Source organism: Aristolochia californica, unplaced genomic scaffold (genome assembly GCF_029961685.1).
Source record: "Aristolochia californica isolate CCGP_79_NKW_82.1479 unplaced genomic scaffold, dmAriCali1.0.hap1 SCAF_3, whole genome shotgun sequence".
Lineage (NCBI taxonomy): Eukaryota > Viridiplantae > Streptophyta > Magnoliopsida > Piperales > Aristolochiaceae > Aristolochia > Aristolochia californica.
In genome coordinates this window covers 46,309,523-46,325,054 of record NW_027181992.1, presented here as the reverse complement: position 1 = coordinate 46,325,054, position 15,532 = coordinate 46,309,523, and the positions used below count along the sequence as shown (strand labels likewise).

Genomic DNA, 15,532 nt, shown 5'->3' with positions numbered 1-15,532 from the left:
GATCAATTAACCTATTGTAAGCTAAAACCTAAGTGGCTTTATAGAATAGTGTATTCACATAGACTAAGTAGAGTTAAATCTACTTAGTCCATGGACCACATTAGAGTTATTACCTTTCAATTCCATGAAAAAAAAAAGTGAGAGACACCTTATTTAGATTGGGAGAAAGAACTCACTCACCTCGTCCATTTGCAGCCTTACTAAACGAACGCAAGAGAAAGCTGTAAAGGGGGAGAAAACTTTCGTGCCATCTTATTCTCAACTGAGATCAGGCTCAAACGAACTCAGACCAGATGAAGAGAGAGAGGAGACCATCAGGCTCAAAATCATTCCCCCTCCTCTTGCATTTCACTCGTTCAACTCCAATCAGCCGTTACTATGTTTAGATCATTTGTCTTGATCCCTTTTAATCATATGGGGTAAATATTCAAACCAGTTATAATCCCACCGCCTCATTCTTCTCTTGCAATAACTACATACAAGAAATTGAATGAGCTCGCTAGTGAGTTCAGCAAGAAGTCTACTCCATTATATTATAACCATGCGACTTGAATAAAACTGCAGAAACTTGGGTTTCAAGCATATAATTGCTTCTTGGAGGAATCACTTCAACATCTGGTCTTTAACAAACTGTTAAAACTTTAATACGACGACTGAGATCAAATAACAAAAAGACATGCAGATTCTGCTTCTTTGCTTCATTGCTATGATGGCAGTCGCTCTGGATTATGGGCAACAGAAAGACGGAATCTTGCAAGTTTGCAGACCTTAACTAAACTGGGTATGGATGATACGGCAGCGGAGGCGAGCGGTGGACATGAGTCGGCGGAGGCGGAGATATATACCTACTAGACGGGTGTTGGTGGTGGAGGAGATTTGTACCTGTAGACAGGTAATGGTGGCGGAGGTGACCAGTACTTGTACATCGGTGGTGGTGGAGACTTGTGTACTCGTCGTGGAGGCGGCGGAGAGTTGTACTCGTACACGGGGTGTGGTGGAGACTTGTGTACTACTGTCGGAGGTGGCGGTGATCGGTACTTGTATACAGGTGGCAGCGGAGACTTGAGTACCAGTGGTGGAGGCGGCGGTGACTTGTACACGTACACAGGGGGTGGCGGAGACTTGAGTACCGGAGGTGGAGGCGGCGGCGACCTGTATACGTATACAGGGGGTGGCGGAGACTTGAGTACCGGAGGTGGAGGCGGCGGCGACTTGTATTCGTATACATGGGGTGGCGGAAACTTGAGTACCGGAGGTGGAGGCGGCGGCGACTTGTATAAGTATACAGAGGGTGGCGGAGACTTAAGTACCGGAAGTGGAGGCGGCGGCGACCTGCATACGTATACAGGGGGTGGTGGAGACTTGTGTACTACTGGCGGAGGTGGCGGTGACCGGTACTTGTATACAGGTGGCGGCGGAGACTTGAGTACCAGTGGTGGAGGCGGCGGTGACTTGCGTACCAGAGGTGGAGGTGGCGGCGACTTGTATACATATACAGGGGGTGGCGGAGACTTGAGTACCAGTGGTGGAGGCGGCGGTGACTTGTATGTGTATACAGGGGGTGGGGGAGACTTGAGTATCGGAGGTGGAGGCGGCGATGACTTGTATATGTAAAAAGGAGGTGGTGGAGATTTGTGGACGCGTGGTGGAGGTGGCGGTGACCTATACCTGTATACTGGTGGAGATGGAGGTGGGGGAGACTTGTATCTGTGAACAGGTGGTGGAGGCGGTGACTTGTACTTATAGACAGGCGACGGAGGAGGCTTGTGAATGGGAGGCGGAGGTGACAGGTATTTGTATAAAGGAGGCGGTGGCGAACCGTAAACAAGCAACGGGGGAGGAGGTGACTTGTGCACAGGAGGCGGCGGTGGAGGAGATATGTACAGGTACGGCGGTGGTGTGTAAGCCGGCGACGGGGGTGGCGGAGATTTATACGTATAAATGGGTGATGGAAGCGGCGGCGACATGTGTGCAGGCTCCGGCGGAGGAGGTGACTTGCGCACAGGAGACGGCGGTGGAGGAGATATGTACAGGTAGGGCGGTGGTGTATAAGCCGGAGATGGAGGCGGCGGTGGTGACTGGTAAGTATACTCGGGAGGAGGTGGTGGTAATTTGAACCAGAAAACGGGCGCCGGAAAGTGATGATGGTGGTAATGCCATGGGAAAGGCGGAAATTGGATTGAATGCCAGAGACCTCCGGACAGTTCACCAACAGTGGCGGTGGCCGGCGCAGCAGAAGAGAGAAGAAGAGCCAGGCATAGGAAGAGATACGCTACTGAACCAGCCATAGTAAAGAAATTCTCGAATGTCGGAGATGAAGGAAGCTGTTTGGTGGTGGTATATATAGTGGTCTCCGGTGAGACCCAGCCCGAGCAAGACAATACTCATCCACAGAGAGAAGCACGTCCTTTGCAACGTCAAGGATTTTCTGTAGTAAATTTCCAGAGCTTTGGCTTGACCCAGAACCGGTCCAAACCCACTCTACTACTGAACCTTCCGGTTTAATCATATTCCGCTACTTATTTTGATTATTCTAAGCTTATTCTATTATCCATTTTAATTACACGATTAACAATAAGTAAAAGGGATATAGATCATCTCATTATGGTAATTAGGTAATTAGATGTGACATAATGTCTGACCATACTTTCATGTGAGACACAGAAGCGCAGACGCTTACCTCTAATCATGGCGATCAAATTCCAGAAGTTACAGAAGAATGTCTCGTCTATTTAGAAGTTCCTCAATGGAGAAGTCACTTACTAGACCAAATCCGAATTCTTAAACTTTTTTTCCCATCAAAAGAGAGAGGTTACAACTGCCTATCTTCACTACATCTAAGGGATAACGGGTCATCCCTGAAAAGCAAGAACCGATCATCCCAAACTCTGGTTTTGCTTATCTTTTCATTTTGCATGAACCAGACCAACAGAGAAAGAAAACCTGGTCAAGGCAGGTAGGCTCTTGCATGCCCAAGAGGGAAAAGTTAGGTTGAAAACATTTGATGAAGAGCAGAGAAAGTATATAGAGAAGCTCAAGTCCTCTTTGTAGAGAGAAAACTGAAAAAGAAAAGCTGCACAGCCTATAATTACTCCCCCAAGTCCAGAGTTTTCCCCAACTTTGTCAGATAAGGATAGAATGTCTCGTCTCTCTCTATTGAATTTAGAGAGCTTAAAACGCAACATGACCAACCCAGGAACCAATCTTCCTAATTTCTGCTTTGGGTTTAATTAAGCTTCTTTATATATGATCATGAATGGTGGGTTTGGTGAAGAGCAGGTGGAATCAGCTGACACAAACTGGTTGTGGCTTATGATAATACAAATGAGGAGATTACTAATGGTTTAGTGCTCATTTTCTGCTTTGCCAAAGTGGGTTTTGCAGTGTTCTAGTGTCAGTTCTGGGTTTCTTCCTGGTTGTGAAGCTTAATGATTTTAGAATACTTTTGGAAGTTACTATACTGAACCCATTTTGAATTCTTCAGAGTTGTTGTCCAGTGTAGAATGCTTCAGATAGCATTATTAGACCAAGATTAAATGACGAGAACTGATCCTACCAAGTCGTTCCTGGTTCTTAATTAAGCAGTTCTGAGGATTCAGACTGCCAATTCCCAGTGCATGGACTGTAATGGTAATGGGAACATTTAATAAGTTTGTTTCTGAAGGTTTACTGGAAATTCTTTCTGCAAGTAGAAAACGAAGAGGGAAAATGAACAATCGTCAGAGCCAGAGTGAGGTTTTAGAGCCTACCACATTTAATTTTCTTAGCTGGAGGCTGAAGCCATTCGTCTATTTTCATCTTCAGTTCTTTCAAATGGAAGAGTTGGCTGGCTGGCTGCCATGATAGTATCTCAAAGTTAAAGAAAGGCACAACTGATGGGTCAAAAAGCTAGATGGATTCATAGTTCTTCAGCTGTGGGACTTTTGTCGTGGGACACTTATGTATTGAATATAGGGAATTTTACTTAAATATTTAATTTTTTTTTAAATAATAACACAAATAACCGATTTTTCAACTTAATATCACAAATACCCAACTTTGACGGGTCAACTTCACATGTGTACAATCAAAGGTGATACGTAATCTTTGACCGCTTATATTGTACCACATCATCACGTTATATCAGCACCAAAGAGTGGCTTGATCCAACTGGGGTAGTCTCACATGATTCTAAGTGCCATGAAGAGACTAGACAAGAGTAATCTTATGGTCTTTGTTCACCTTGTTTTAATCATGTCAAATGGTCCAAAAATTCTCTTGAGTTCATTTTCAAACGTTTGATGTCACGGTGTAGCTAAAATGCCAACAACACTTGAGAATGAAAGGCGTTACAAAGAAGGTAACGATCGCCCGTCTAAAATATACAGACTTTAGACAATGACCGTTGAATGCTTCAGATAGCATTATTATACGTCCTGTATACGTCCGGCCACCCCTCACCCCCTAATCGCAACGCCTGCACGCCCTTTTTTATCAACTTTTTCCATTTCTTCAGCCCAAGGTTTAGATGGAGAACAGTATCACCATGCCCTTGAATCGTGATAAAAACATTTACATCGTCAAGCTTCTCCGTTTGTGGAAAGAAATGAATACAGAAATTTTCATCAGCAGCAGTCTTTTTTCTTTTTTTTATCGAGATTACAAGCATCTGTTTTTAAACGTTACATAACCTTTTCTTCTTCACCATCTTCCCCAGTTTCAGGTAATATCTACACGGTACAACAGAAAGAAGAAAGACTCTTCCACGGTATCGCTGGGTAGGAGAAAAGGAAGAGGATGGACGGAGGACTTTGCGTTACATAATTGGAAAGAAACAGGCGGGGGGAGGAGAGGGAAGAAAAGAAAAGAAAAGAAAAAAAAAGTCCAGTCTTTTCTATCAAGCTAAGGTGTCCTGACTCTTGGCTGAGAGTCGTTTCAAAAATTCGTACGTGGTGATCATTGTGGTGGCAGACATGGACATGGAAGCCCAGCGAGGACCCAATCCCCTGTAACAGGCCATCCATCCACCCTCTTTCAAGAGATTCCTCACCGTTTGTCCCACCGTCGGGGCGCGTCGTCCATTCTCCTCCCCTTCCAAAACCTGCAATCTGGTCTTGATTGTGTCCAGCGGCATCGTTATTAGAGCCGAGACCCCTCCCGCCATGGCGGCGCTCAATCCCTGCACCGCCACCACCGTCTTCGAATCCGGCCTGTAGACAACGCCCGCGCTCCCGCTTCCCCCGCCGCTATACTCTTTTACCTCCTTTCGACAAGAATAGTACCCAATGCCTTCCCACACCAGCCGCTGCGTGACAGAATATGAAGCCCACCACACGGCGTTGGAGGGTGCATAGGTCAAGATGGACATGCCGAACCCTCTGTACAAACCCCGCAAACCGTCCGACACAAGGATCTTCCGAAATGCGTCGATGCCTCCACGGTATTTACAATTGGTGGCAACCGGAGCAGAACCGGAACCTTGTACCATCAGCCGTTGGCTGATTACGTCCACAGGGGTCCACACCAGCTGCGCAGCCATTGCGGCGCTCAATCCCGCCGCGGCATTCGCTATCGTCGCGGCCGCCGGCTCAGGCAACCCTAACCTCACGGTGGCGGTCCCCACGTTGCTCTTCGTGATCTCCAGAGCGGTCATGTACAGTGCCCTCGCCGGTATGGTACCCATAAGGGAGGTGCCAAAGCCCCGGTACAGCCCGCGGAGGCCTTCGTGGCGCACGATGGAGAAAGCGGTTTTGATGCATGACAATTGGGTCTGTGAGATCTGTTGCCTGGTCTTAAGGACCACAACGGGGTAAAGTGTGGCTGAGACGCCGGAAAACAGAGCAGCTCCGAGAAAGAAAAACTTCGATTTATCAAGCATTTGCCAATCAATATCAGCTGGGAGATGGATCTCCGATGCCGAATCCTCTTCGGCGCCCAAGCTCATCTTCGCCACTTTGGGTGGAATTTTCGCCCGGGAAATCGAACGAAATTCCTCTCGATTCGATTCGATTTCCCTACTCGTATTCTTCCTACTCTTTCCTCATTGAAGCCCTACATGTACAAAATAAGAAGAACAAAAAGCAAAACAAAACAAGAACTTCCAGTCCCAGAAAAGCAATAAAAAAGACTAAAACCCTAGCCCTAACTGTACAAAACGAGGCACCGGATCGACGTCAGAGATCAAGGGTCTGAGTACCTGAGTCCGAGATGCAACCTGCGGCATCCCGTATCGGAATTTCCGGCAAAAAATGGAGTAATCGCTGGAAATAGAAGAGAGAGAGTCGCCAAGAGAGCAAAACAGGGAGTCACACTACAATCGTTTTTAACAGAGCGAAAAGCGGTCGCAAAGTCGAGACGGGGACGAGAGGCCTTTCAGGAATGGGGGAACCGGATGCCTTTTCAAGGCTTCAAGGGGATTTCTCATTAGGGCTTAAGCAGGGCTTTTTAATTGTGAATGCCACGTGTCAGTCACGAATTCGAGATCTCTCGCAGTCGGTGGTGGAAGCGAGGCCTGGATACGTAGGTTAAGTGTGAACCCTATCCGCACCCAGGGTCCCTTTTTTCTAACACAAGGGAGCCCGACTCAGCCGGTTCTCGACCGGCACGTTTCATCCTTCGATTCGGAAAATGGGACCCTATGGGCCGAGTTCCACGTGCCACGCACGTCCTCCGAGGGGGAAACGTTAATGTGGGTGATTAATCTGGCTAATCAAGGATCTTTAGGGTTTAGATCCATTAATACAAAATTATTGCACGCCCATCCACACTTAACAAATGACTCGCCAATGAGTCATATAAGTTATCCAAAGACTTTATTACGAAAAAATGGAATAAAAATAATATTTATTTATTTTTCGTTAATAAATATTAGTTTCTCCAATAATGACGTAATTTATTGTTAAATCATTTTAAAGAAATTAACGGGCTCGAGCATAAATAAATTAGGGCTGTACACGTGGCCAAGATGTAAGGGCTCACCGATCACACCGCAATAATTCTGACAAAATTTGTTGGTTACCGATACTAAGTCATATTCAATATTATCTCGATTAGGGTATTACCAGATTAGGCTAAACAAGAACACGAGGTGGGCCCGCCATCTGAAATGTTGCGACTGACGATGTGAACTCAGGCCCAGATATCTTATCGATCTCGACACTGATTGACGGCCAGGATGGTGGAATTATAGCCTGTTATGTGGTCCACGATGGCGTCCACTGGCTCAAATCAATTAAAATGGTATTTAAGTTAATAAAAACCTTAAGGATCAAGTGGTGGACCCAAAGCTGAAACAGTGGGGTCCATCGGGCTTGCCGTCTGTTTTGGACGGACAGAGGTAACAGTGTCGCACAGTTCCGCAGCTTTTTTCTTTTCCCAGCGGTTATTATCAATTTCTGGGTTCTGGTAACCAAAACCCAATCGTTGTTTCTGCGCAATCAATCAATCGGCTCTGCCTTTAGTGGTTTTATGTCCGGAAGAAGCTGATCAGCCCATCCTGTGTCTCCTTCTCTGCAACAACGAAGAAAATGGAAAGAGTTCACTGAATCGCTTACAGAAGGGAAGGAGACAACAGACATTGAGTATGGAACTATGGGCTGAAATGATGTCTGGCTGCGGCAGGAAAGAGCTGTGAGGACGATACGGTGGGTCTATTTTGTTTCTTTGGCAAGGTTAGAAGGTTCGTATCCGCTGGTCGGTGACTGGCGGCGGTGGCGATCGGGTTTGACTATCGTGAGTTCTGGGTTTCTGGGTGTGAAAGTCTCTATTTCTTAAACGAGTATGGCCATGGATGATTAGTTACAATAAAGTGAGAAGAAATACAAATTTTTTTTTTATTCTGTGTGTGGACATGCACGGAACCAAACTGAAACGAAAGGGCAAAAAAAAAACAAAAGCCAAAGAGCAATCAAGTGCCACCAAGACTTACCTGTTACAGCAAATTTTCATTGAGAGGGAAAAAAAATAAAGATTGGATTGAACTCAGGTAACCACTCTGTTTGGTTTGCATTTTGACAGCATTAATTTAGCCCTTTTTTGGACGGGAGTAACCCAAGCAAACTTTCTTTCTATGCAATAATTATGCTAATTGTTCTACAAAATTAATGTAGACAGATAGATCTTATCCGGGAATTGCCTGATTTGCCAACTTAAAATGGGCAAACATTAAAAGGTAGTACCAGTGTAATATGATTTATATAAGAATATGATCATAGATTGACACGCACATACGACGTGAATCATTAACCATAAAAAGCAATAAATAACGCAGAATTTTGTTTTCTAGCCAAGAAAAAAGAACTTGCACAATAAAGAAACCAGCATGTTACTGTAATGGCACTGGATTTTGGCGAGATCAGCTGTCACCTAAATTAAGTCCGTGACTGAACAAATTAATGAGTCTCAGACCTCTAATTTGAGGCAGATAAATGATACGAGACAAAAAGAGACGACCTAGAGATGCAATTCGGTGGTTACCTGAGAATTGTTCTCACCAATCACCGAAATCCACACCCTACATAAACATACAGAACAGATAATGTAACAAAGCCACTGTTCAGCTTTGACGACGAGGCACCTACTCTTTAAGATCTCAAATCCAACACACTAGATTCAATGAAACTTGGTATCAACTTCTAATAGCAGGTAGGCAGATACCAATGTAAATGATTTTGGTCATTAGTAAAAATTATGAAAACGAAAGAGTCTATCAAAACAGAAAGTAGTTATCAGAACTCATCATCCTCTTCGGCGATATGCTTTGCAAGCTCTTGCTCCTGTTGTTGTCTTTCTCTCCTTTTCTCAGCACTTTCCTTCCCTTTCTTGTGCGAGTTTGGTGGGAACCTCAAAGCCTTGACTGCTTCATTATGCATGTTCAAGCAAAAAGCAATTCTCGAATTAAAAGCCGTCTGGGGTTCCAGTGTTGAGTACACATCACCAGTCTCTTTTGATAGCATCCATCCGCTGGCATGATCCAATGTGGCATCAATGGCGCCATCGCGGATAGCCTTGGCCACAATACTTTCAGCATCAGCGATAGGATTACTTGAGTCCAACCTCAGTTTTTTAGCAACATCTATGAGAGAAATTCGAGAGTAGGAAATGCTGATATTTCGAAGACCTGTCCGTATCACATTGTGGCGAAGCCTCACAATGAGATTATGGGTCCTGTCTGAGCTGAACGTGCTTCCAAATTTCTCAGCTACATTCCTGAAGAGTTCTAAATCTCCTATCCGCACAGCCTGATAAACCCCATGAAATGAAATATAAGTTTCTTTTACAAAATCAAAATTGCTATGTATGCACTGAGATTTTAGTTTCAGCTAGCATAAGTTCTTCAGATCAAAGAGTTCACTAAAAGCAGGACTTCAGTCTGCTTAGTTTGGATTCAAGGAACTTTTTTCATGGAATTACTTATGGAAGCTTAAAAAATCAATGAACTTGCAACTACTGAAAATAAAGGAATTCAAGCTATAACACGGTCAACTAAAAATGAAGTTGCATCTACAGTAAAAAAAAGGGATAGAACCTATAACAGAGAACTAATATATCATAGGCCTTTTTATCCAACCTCTCTGAAAAACCATTGAACAGACATGCATCACTCGCCACCTATTTTCTTAACTCAAAAAGCAGGACTTAAGCAAAGATAAGATACCCCTATAAAATAGTGATTATTATCTCTTAGCAGATTGGAATTGTGAATTATTTTTTTGAATGTAGGGTAGCATCGAAATGGCCCCACAATGACACTGTCCACAGATGGAAAACAATCCCACATCAGATGAGCAGGCATTGAATCAAAATAGGAGCCCACAATTCCTCATGGTACAAGAGACAATAGATTGTTTACCATTGTAGTTTATCTTTTCTATATACTGGCTTAATGCTACTCGAAGACAACAGAGAGAAAGGGGTAGAGACCCTGGTTTTATGCACATTAAATGCTCACACAGAACACTCACAAAGGAATTTAATTTTATGGCGTTGTACTCACATTGGTAAGTTCAAAGTATGGCCTAAGAGCCTTCTTCATGCCTGTCTGCATGAAAACTGTCCTTTCAGGCATCTCTCCTAGAAGGAGGCGCACGATCAAAGCCCACTTATTGCACTGAATTCTGAAACCCCGGGCTGAAATTGGAGCCTTCCGCGCAGCTTGAAGGAGGCTATCTTTTGCGTCTGTATAATCCAATTGAATTGTCCTGATCTTTCCAACGTAGAACAGGTACCGGCAGAACTGCAAGAAATCATTCAGCAGCAAAATCTTAAAGCGCTTATCCACAAAACCAAATATATAGCAGTATCAGTAGAATCATTGTCTTTAGAGCCTTATCATAACTACTTCAGGTTCAGATTATAACTCATGGCAACTCAGTAGACAAATAGACAAATAAAAAAACCAGAATATCTTAGAACAGATTCAGCAGGATCCACGAAGGCTATTTGAGCATATTTACTTGTGACCTTGGTTCACAAGTATGTTTATCACATAAGTCAGGAGAATTACCTGTTGGTTGTTGTGAGCTTCAAAGCGTGGAGCCTTCGACCTCAGCTTCTCTGCTTGATCATACAAGTTGTAGTGAAGGTAATTGCGAAGAAGTAAGTTCAGTAGAGTTTCCTGCCATAAGAAACCAAACCTCAGAAGCATAAAATTTCAAGGGAATTGCAACTCAACTAATAGACACAAACCTGGCCGAGTTCATCATGCCGCAGAGTGGCCATTCTGTGCAAGGATAATAGGGTCCTGAAAGGAGTCCATGAGAACAAGTTTTGATAGTTAAACAACCTTGCTAAGAGATGCAAAATTTTCATTTTCTTCAAGTTCCAGGTGTACTAACCATCTATATAAAAATGAAACAAAAATTATCAGAAATAAGGTAAAGAAGTACTTACCCACGAATTTCTGCAAGGCTGTCAGTGAGTTCATGGACATATGAATAATAGAAGTAAAGTCTAGATGCTAAAACATCAAGTGTTCTTCTGTTCACACTCTTCACACGAGCAATGCTGGCAGAAGCACAAGCCTTTGCCTGAGAAACAGAAACCACCACCCAACAGGATAAATTAGCATGAAATATTGAGCATAAATTCCAAAATGGAGCAGATGCAAATTTTTTATAATTTAGCTGAAATTCTGGGACAAGTTTACTTCGTTGAATAACTTGTGGTCAATTAGAAATATCAGCACAAGCAAGTGACAGTAAATCTCAATCTCTGGAAGAGAATGTCTTAAAGGCCCTTGAGCTGCAGCTGTTGCAGTATCAATTTCCATATCCTCAACAGCTTCCTAGGGGAGAAAACAATACCATATGCAGGCTTTAGAAACAAGTCATTAAGAATAATCCAGAAAAAATCTATCCAAAATCTAGATAAATTATCACAGCAAGTCGGCTTCATAATCTATCACAAGAACCAAAAGAATAGATGAAACAATTGTTTACCTTCGGAAGATATGAGATCAGCCGTGAATGGGATTCAGAACCAGGGACAAGCACCAAGTTAAGAAATGCTGAAAGAATAGATGCTTTCAACTTCCTCCTTAATGCAATTGTAAGACGGATTGCATGAAAGATTCGGTGCACCTCCTTCGCGTAGGCCCCAGTCTCGATCAAAGAAACAATATCTTTCAAATCTATAACCACCCTCCACAACGAATCATCGTCAAAAAGCATGGATACTCAAAAAAAGGCTTGTTGAAATGAAAAACAGAAATTTAGGTTTCCCTTACGCTGTAACGTTACGAGCACAGACGTCGAAACAGAGTTGGAGGCCACTGGTACCTCCCTCATCTCCACATCTTGAGTCATCTTGTAAAACTGCAGCATATAAAAATCATATCCACCCTAATCTTTTTTCAGACCCTTTTGTTTGCAAAAGGAAATTAAAAAAATAATATCAAGTGAAAGTGTTCAAAGAAAGATCCATGAACAAATATTTGCAGAGAAAGACATGCACCCAGCAGAGCAGAGGAAGGCAGAAGAGATGCTCAGGGCACAAGCTCAGTGACACAGGCCTTCCTTAACTTTGGGAAAAGATAAAGATGTGAAGGAAAGTCGCTTAGGGGGAGGTCAGTGTGCAGAAATAGAGTTTTAGAAGCAGAGAACTTATGAGCTTCCTAACTTAGTCTCTAATACTTTTGGGGAAGTCAGTGTCTCTTGGTAGACAGTGCCTTGAAATGCAGTCACTTTTTTTTTGCTAGGCAACTACATGGAAAGCATCCAAGGTATTCGTTACTAGAGAGATTTGAGACTTTTTAGCCTTATTTTGTTTACAAATGTTTTCGCCAAGATTAAACGTTACAGATGAAATAAAAAAAATAAAAAAACAAGAAAATTGCCCAATGTTTGCTCATCTTATGTAAAATTACCCACCGTTAAATGCTAAAACCTTCATAGAATGTAAATGAAATTACCATCATTTTTAATGTGAAAAGAAGATGTAAAAAAATTCCGCACATACTGGAGATGTATTATCCCACGTGATTCATACAAATGAGCTAGCCTGATAGATTTGAATCACCCCCAAAAACATGACAATGAATTCATAAAATTACCAAAAAATAGTAAAAACTTACTTAAACCATCCATGAGATATTCATTCTATTCCTATCATATAAATATAAACTACCCATCACAAGTCATATATACCTATGTAAAAGCAAATATCCAAGTCCAATATATGCAATAAGTAATACTGTTTCTAGTATCGAGCATCACATGAGAATCTTGAACAGATTGGCTGGGTTCACTTAGCCAAGATTATGCTTCCTTACCTTTATCCAAATATATCTGCCCTATGTTTTCTTCCATGTTTTATACTGAACACACAATAAACAGAAAGCTCCACCTCTATGTTTTTGGGATGGGCATGATATCCCCCACCTACATAACCCTCCATATTTTCGCTAAAAAAACTAAGCTGCATCCAGAACAGGACTTAGTACAACCTCTACCATATCCACCTTTATTTTTGAGAAATTGCGAAGATTCTTCATTACTGAATGCAAAGATTACAATGAGGAGGTACATCAAGCCTCAGAATTACAATGGGAGGGAGTTTCCAACAGTTGACAAGCCAATGAGATTCCCTAAAAGTCAACACTAAACTAACATGATACGATGGATAGAAAGCGCAATTCAACATATTGTACATTACACATTGAATTACCTGATCTTTTTTATTTGCCTTAAATTTTTTTAATAAAAATATAATAGTAACCTTCAAATTTAAGAGACAAAAGCCAAATAATCATCTTCTGTGACTTTAATTTTATAAGTGAGTCCTCACCAAGGTTAAAGTTTGGCAGTCAATTCTCCAAGGCAGTTCGGTTTTAGATACCCTTATACAAATAGTTGTGCAGTGACTAATAGAAATACTTGACTAAACAATAGATAACAAATTTATTTACAACAACTCTTAGAGATTCTCAACTAGGCAGTAGATAATTTCGGAATTTTTATCTTCATCTTGTTCTTAAGAGATATAAAAGTTTCTGGATCAATTGAGCTAGCATATCATAATTACAACTAACATTTTTCAATGAAAATACGTTATCCGGTTGATATATCACTTTTCTAATCAGTAGCAGTTGACTAATGAACTAATCTGAAAGAACTTCCATGGAGAAGTCAAGAAGTTTGGTCTCGGATTTAGAACGAGCTTAGCATGGTAGCTGCGAGCTGTTAGGCGACACGGATCTCTCACTTAACCATAAAATTGACTCTAGATTTAAATAACTAAACAAATAACTAATTTAATTCTTAATAAAAGGAAATGAAGATAAAAAAAACTCTCCCACATCATTGACTAGTCGGTTACGTCTCAAATACCTCCCATCTAGTAGGAAGTCCTTAATAGATGCAGTATAATAGTAATCACAATTGCTACTAAAAATGAGAAATCCCTCTCTGAAATTATACTGTTTCTCCGATCTGAAAGCCAAATGAGATGAGAAGGAAAAGATAACGAAAAGAGGGAATAAAGTTCGGGATCCCTCAATCTGACAGCCAAATAGCGAAGAGACTTCTGCCAAACTCGATATCTGTAGATACCTCGAGTCAACAACGCAGAGAGGAGAATAAACGATCTCTGAGAGGAGAAGGATGAAGCCGCACTGCTTCCGGAGAAGAAGAAACCAACGCACAAACGGCACACAAGCTAGGGTTGCGGAAAATAAAAATGGAGATATGAGTAATGAGCACAGACCTAGGTCGCCACGAGGAGGACAGCGAGCGGGCAGATGTAAGATCGTCCTTCAAAGGAGAAAAAAGTGAAATGCCACTCTTTCTCCTGTTCTGCTCACCCCTTTCTCTTGTAAGGGAAGTGATCCAGAGAGATTGTATTATGAAACGACCGGATTGTTTTATTTATTTGTAAAATCCCAAAAGGCCCTAGTAGTGCACTCTGCAAATTTTACTTACACCAAGTAGTAAAAGTGCACAGAAACCCGTTACTTACAAATATAATTCACTTCCCCTCGTTTTAGACATAACTCGAGGGAAAGTGAATTCACTCGGGTCTGCTTTGAATTCACTTTCCCTCAGTCAATTACATCGGGCGGGTTATCGAAAGGAAGTTGGAGAGAAAAAAAAATTGCAACTTCTCGCTCGCGACCTTTGGCGATTTCAATCCCCCCCCTCTGTAACCTCTCCCCGGTGCTCGTTGAACCTCTCTTACTCTTGTTGTCCCTAGCATCGATGATTTTTTGCGACTTCTCTCCCCCCTCTGCAACCTCTTTGGCTCGATTAGAAAGAAATTAGGGTAAACCTTTCTTCCTGAAAATTGAAGGTCAGTCTTCTTCTTGTTTGTAAATCGTTCATCTACCTCTCATTTTAAATTTTGCCTCCATTTTTAGAATCGTTCCTTTGCCTCTCAGTGCTTGCTATTTGAAATTCTATGGTTTTTTTATTCAGGAATTTTTTCCCAAATACATTTCTTGGAAATCTTCCCTTTTTCTGCTTTCCATGTTTTTTCTTTTGTTGTTTCTGCATTTGAGGTTTTAGAGTGGAGTAATGTTGGTTTAGTTTCGTTTTTTATTTTTTTCGATGAAAAATAAAGTTATTGGAGTGGTATCCTTTGTAAATTCTGTCTCCAAATTCTTTGATGCTTTCTAGCTTTTTTTGTTTTCCAGCTTTCATCATATTCTCTTTCGGTCCAATAAAATTCATCATACTGCAATAAGCTCTATCAACAATATTAAATTTTACGACTTTCTTGGGGAGATCAACCTTGTATATTGTACCCCACTTGGTTCAATTGATTCTACTAAGGTGAAAATCCATGCCCTTTATCATAGCCTGAGGCTTTACCGTGGTTCCTTCTCTGCCTCCCCATTGTCGACGGTGACTCGATGGCTCTTATCAGTTGGGTTGCCGATCATGCTGCCCCTCCATGGATTTGCAAATTGGATCATGTGCAATTTGCAAATTAATTTCTAAGTGGGGACTAAGCCTATCAAGTAGGAACTAGATTTGTCTTCTATTAAATTGCACTGTCCTTTTATGGTCCGCTCAGTACTTCCATATTCAATAGGCAAGACAAATAAGGTCCAACCATG

The 15,532-nt window shown here is 42.1% G+C and overlaps 3 protein-coding genes across 3 annotated transcripts; all 3 read right to left on the bottom strand.

Moving 5' to 3' along the window:
- Positions 1-507: 507 nt before the first annotated feature.
- LOC137960528 (extensin-like) lies at positions 508-2,324 on the bottom strand. The gene has a single exon (XM_068808174.1). It carries the CDS (start codon positions 2,286-2,288, stop codon positions 849-851), a length of 1,440 nt encoding a protein of 479 aa, XP_068664275.1. The 5' UTR covers positions 2,289-2,324; the 3' UTR covers positions 508-848.
- Positions 2,325-4,586: 2,262 nt separating this feature from the next.
- LOC137960294 (uncharacterized) lies at positions 4,587-6,378 on the bottom strand. The gene is made up of 2 exons (XM_068807869.1): positions 6,176-6,378; positions 4,587-6,030 (listed from the first exon to the last, which is right to left on the bottom strand). The coding sequence occupies exon 2, from the start codon at positions 5,921-5,923 to the stop codon at positions 4,877-4,879; it is 1,047 nt and encodes a 348-aa protein (XP_068663970.1). The 5' UTR covers positions 5,924-6,030; positions 6,176-6,378; the 3' UTR covers positions 4,587-4,876.
- Positions 6,379-8,513: 2,135 nt separating this feature from the next.
- LOC137959945 (probable 26S proteasome non-ATPase regulatory subunit 3) lies at positions 8,514-14,298 on the bottom strand. Its single transcript, XM_068807372.1, has 9 exons — positions 14,182-14,298; positions 11,705-11,792; positions 11,418-11,608; positions 11,126-11,263; positions 10,870-11,006; positions 10,666-10,720; positions 10,484-10,594; positions 9,974-10,213; positions 8,514-9,218 (listed from the first exon to the last, which is right to left on the bottom strand). Exons 2-9 carry the CDS (start codon positions 11,781-11,783, stop codon positions 8,706-8,708), a joined length of 1,464 nt encoding a protein of 487 aa, XP_068663473.1. The 5' UTR covers positions 11,784-11,792; positions 14,182-14,298; the 3' UTR covers positions 8,514-8,705.
- Between the last annotated feature and the right edge of the window lie 1,234 nt (positions 14,299-15,532).

Excerpts from the sequence above, each read along its gene's own strand:
- LOC137960528 (XM_068808174.1), bottom strand. The coding sequence starts at position 2,288 with ATGGCTGGTTCAGTAGCGTATCTCTTCCTATGCCTGGCTCTTCTTCTC.
- LOC137960294 (XM_068807869.1), bottom strand. The coding sequence starts at position 5,923 with ATGAGCTTGGGCGCCGAAGAGGATTCGGCATCGGAGATCCATCTCCCA.
- LOC137959945 (XM_068807372.1), bottom strand. The coding sequence starts at position 11,783 with ATGACTCAAGATGTGGAGATGAGGGAGGTACCAGTGGCCTCCAACTCT. Across the intron at positions 11,609-11,704 it reads TGTGCTCGTAACGTTACAGC|ATTTGAAAGATATTGTTTCT; the intron begins GTAAGGGAAACC and ends GGGTGGTTATAG. Across the intron at positions 10,595-10,665 it reads GGCATGATGAACTCGGCCAG|GAAACTCTACTGAACTTACT; the intron begins GTTTGTGTCTAT and ends TTCTTATGGCAG.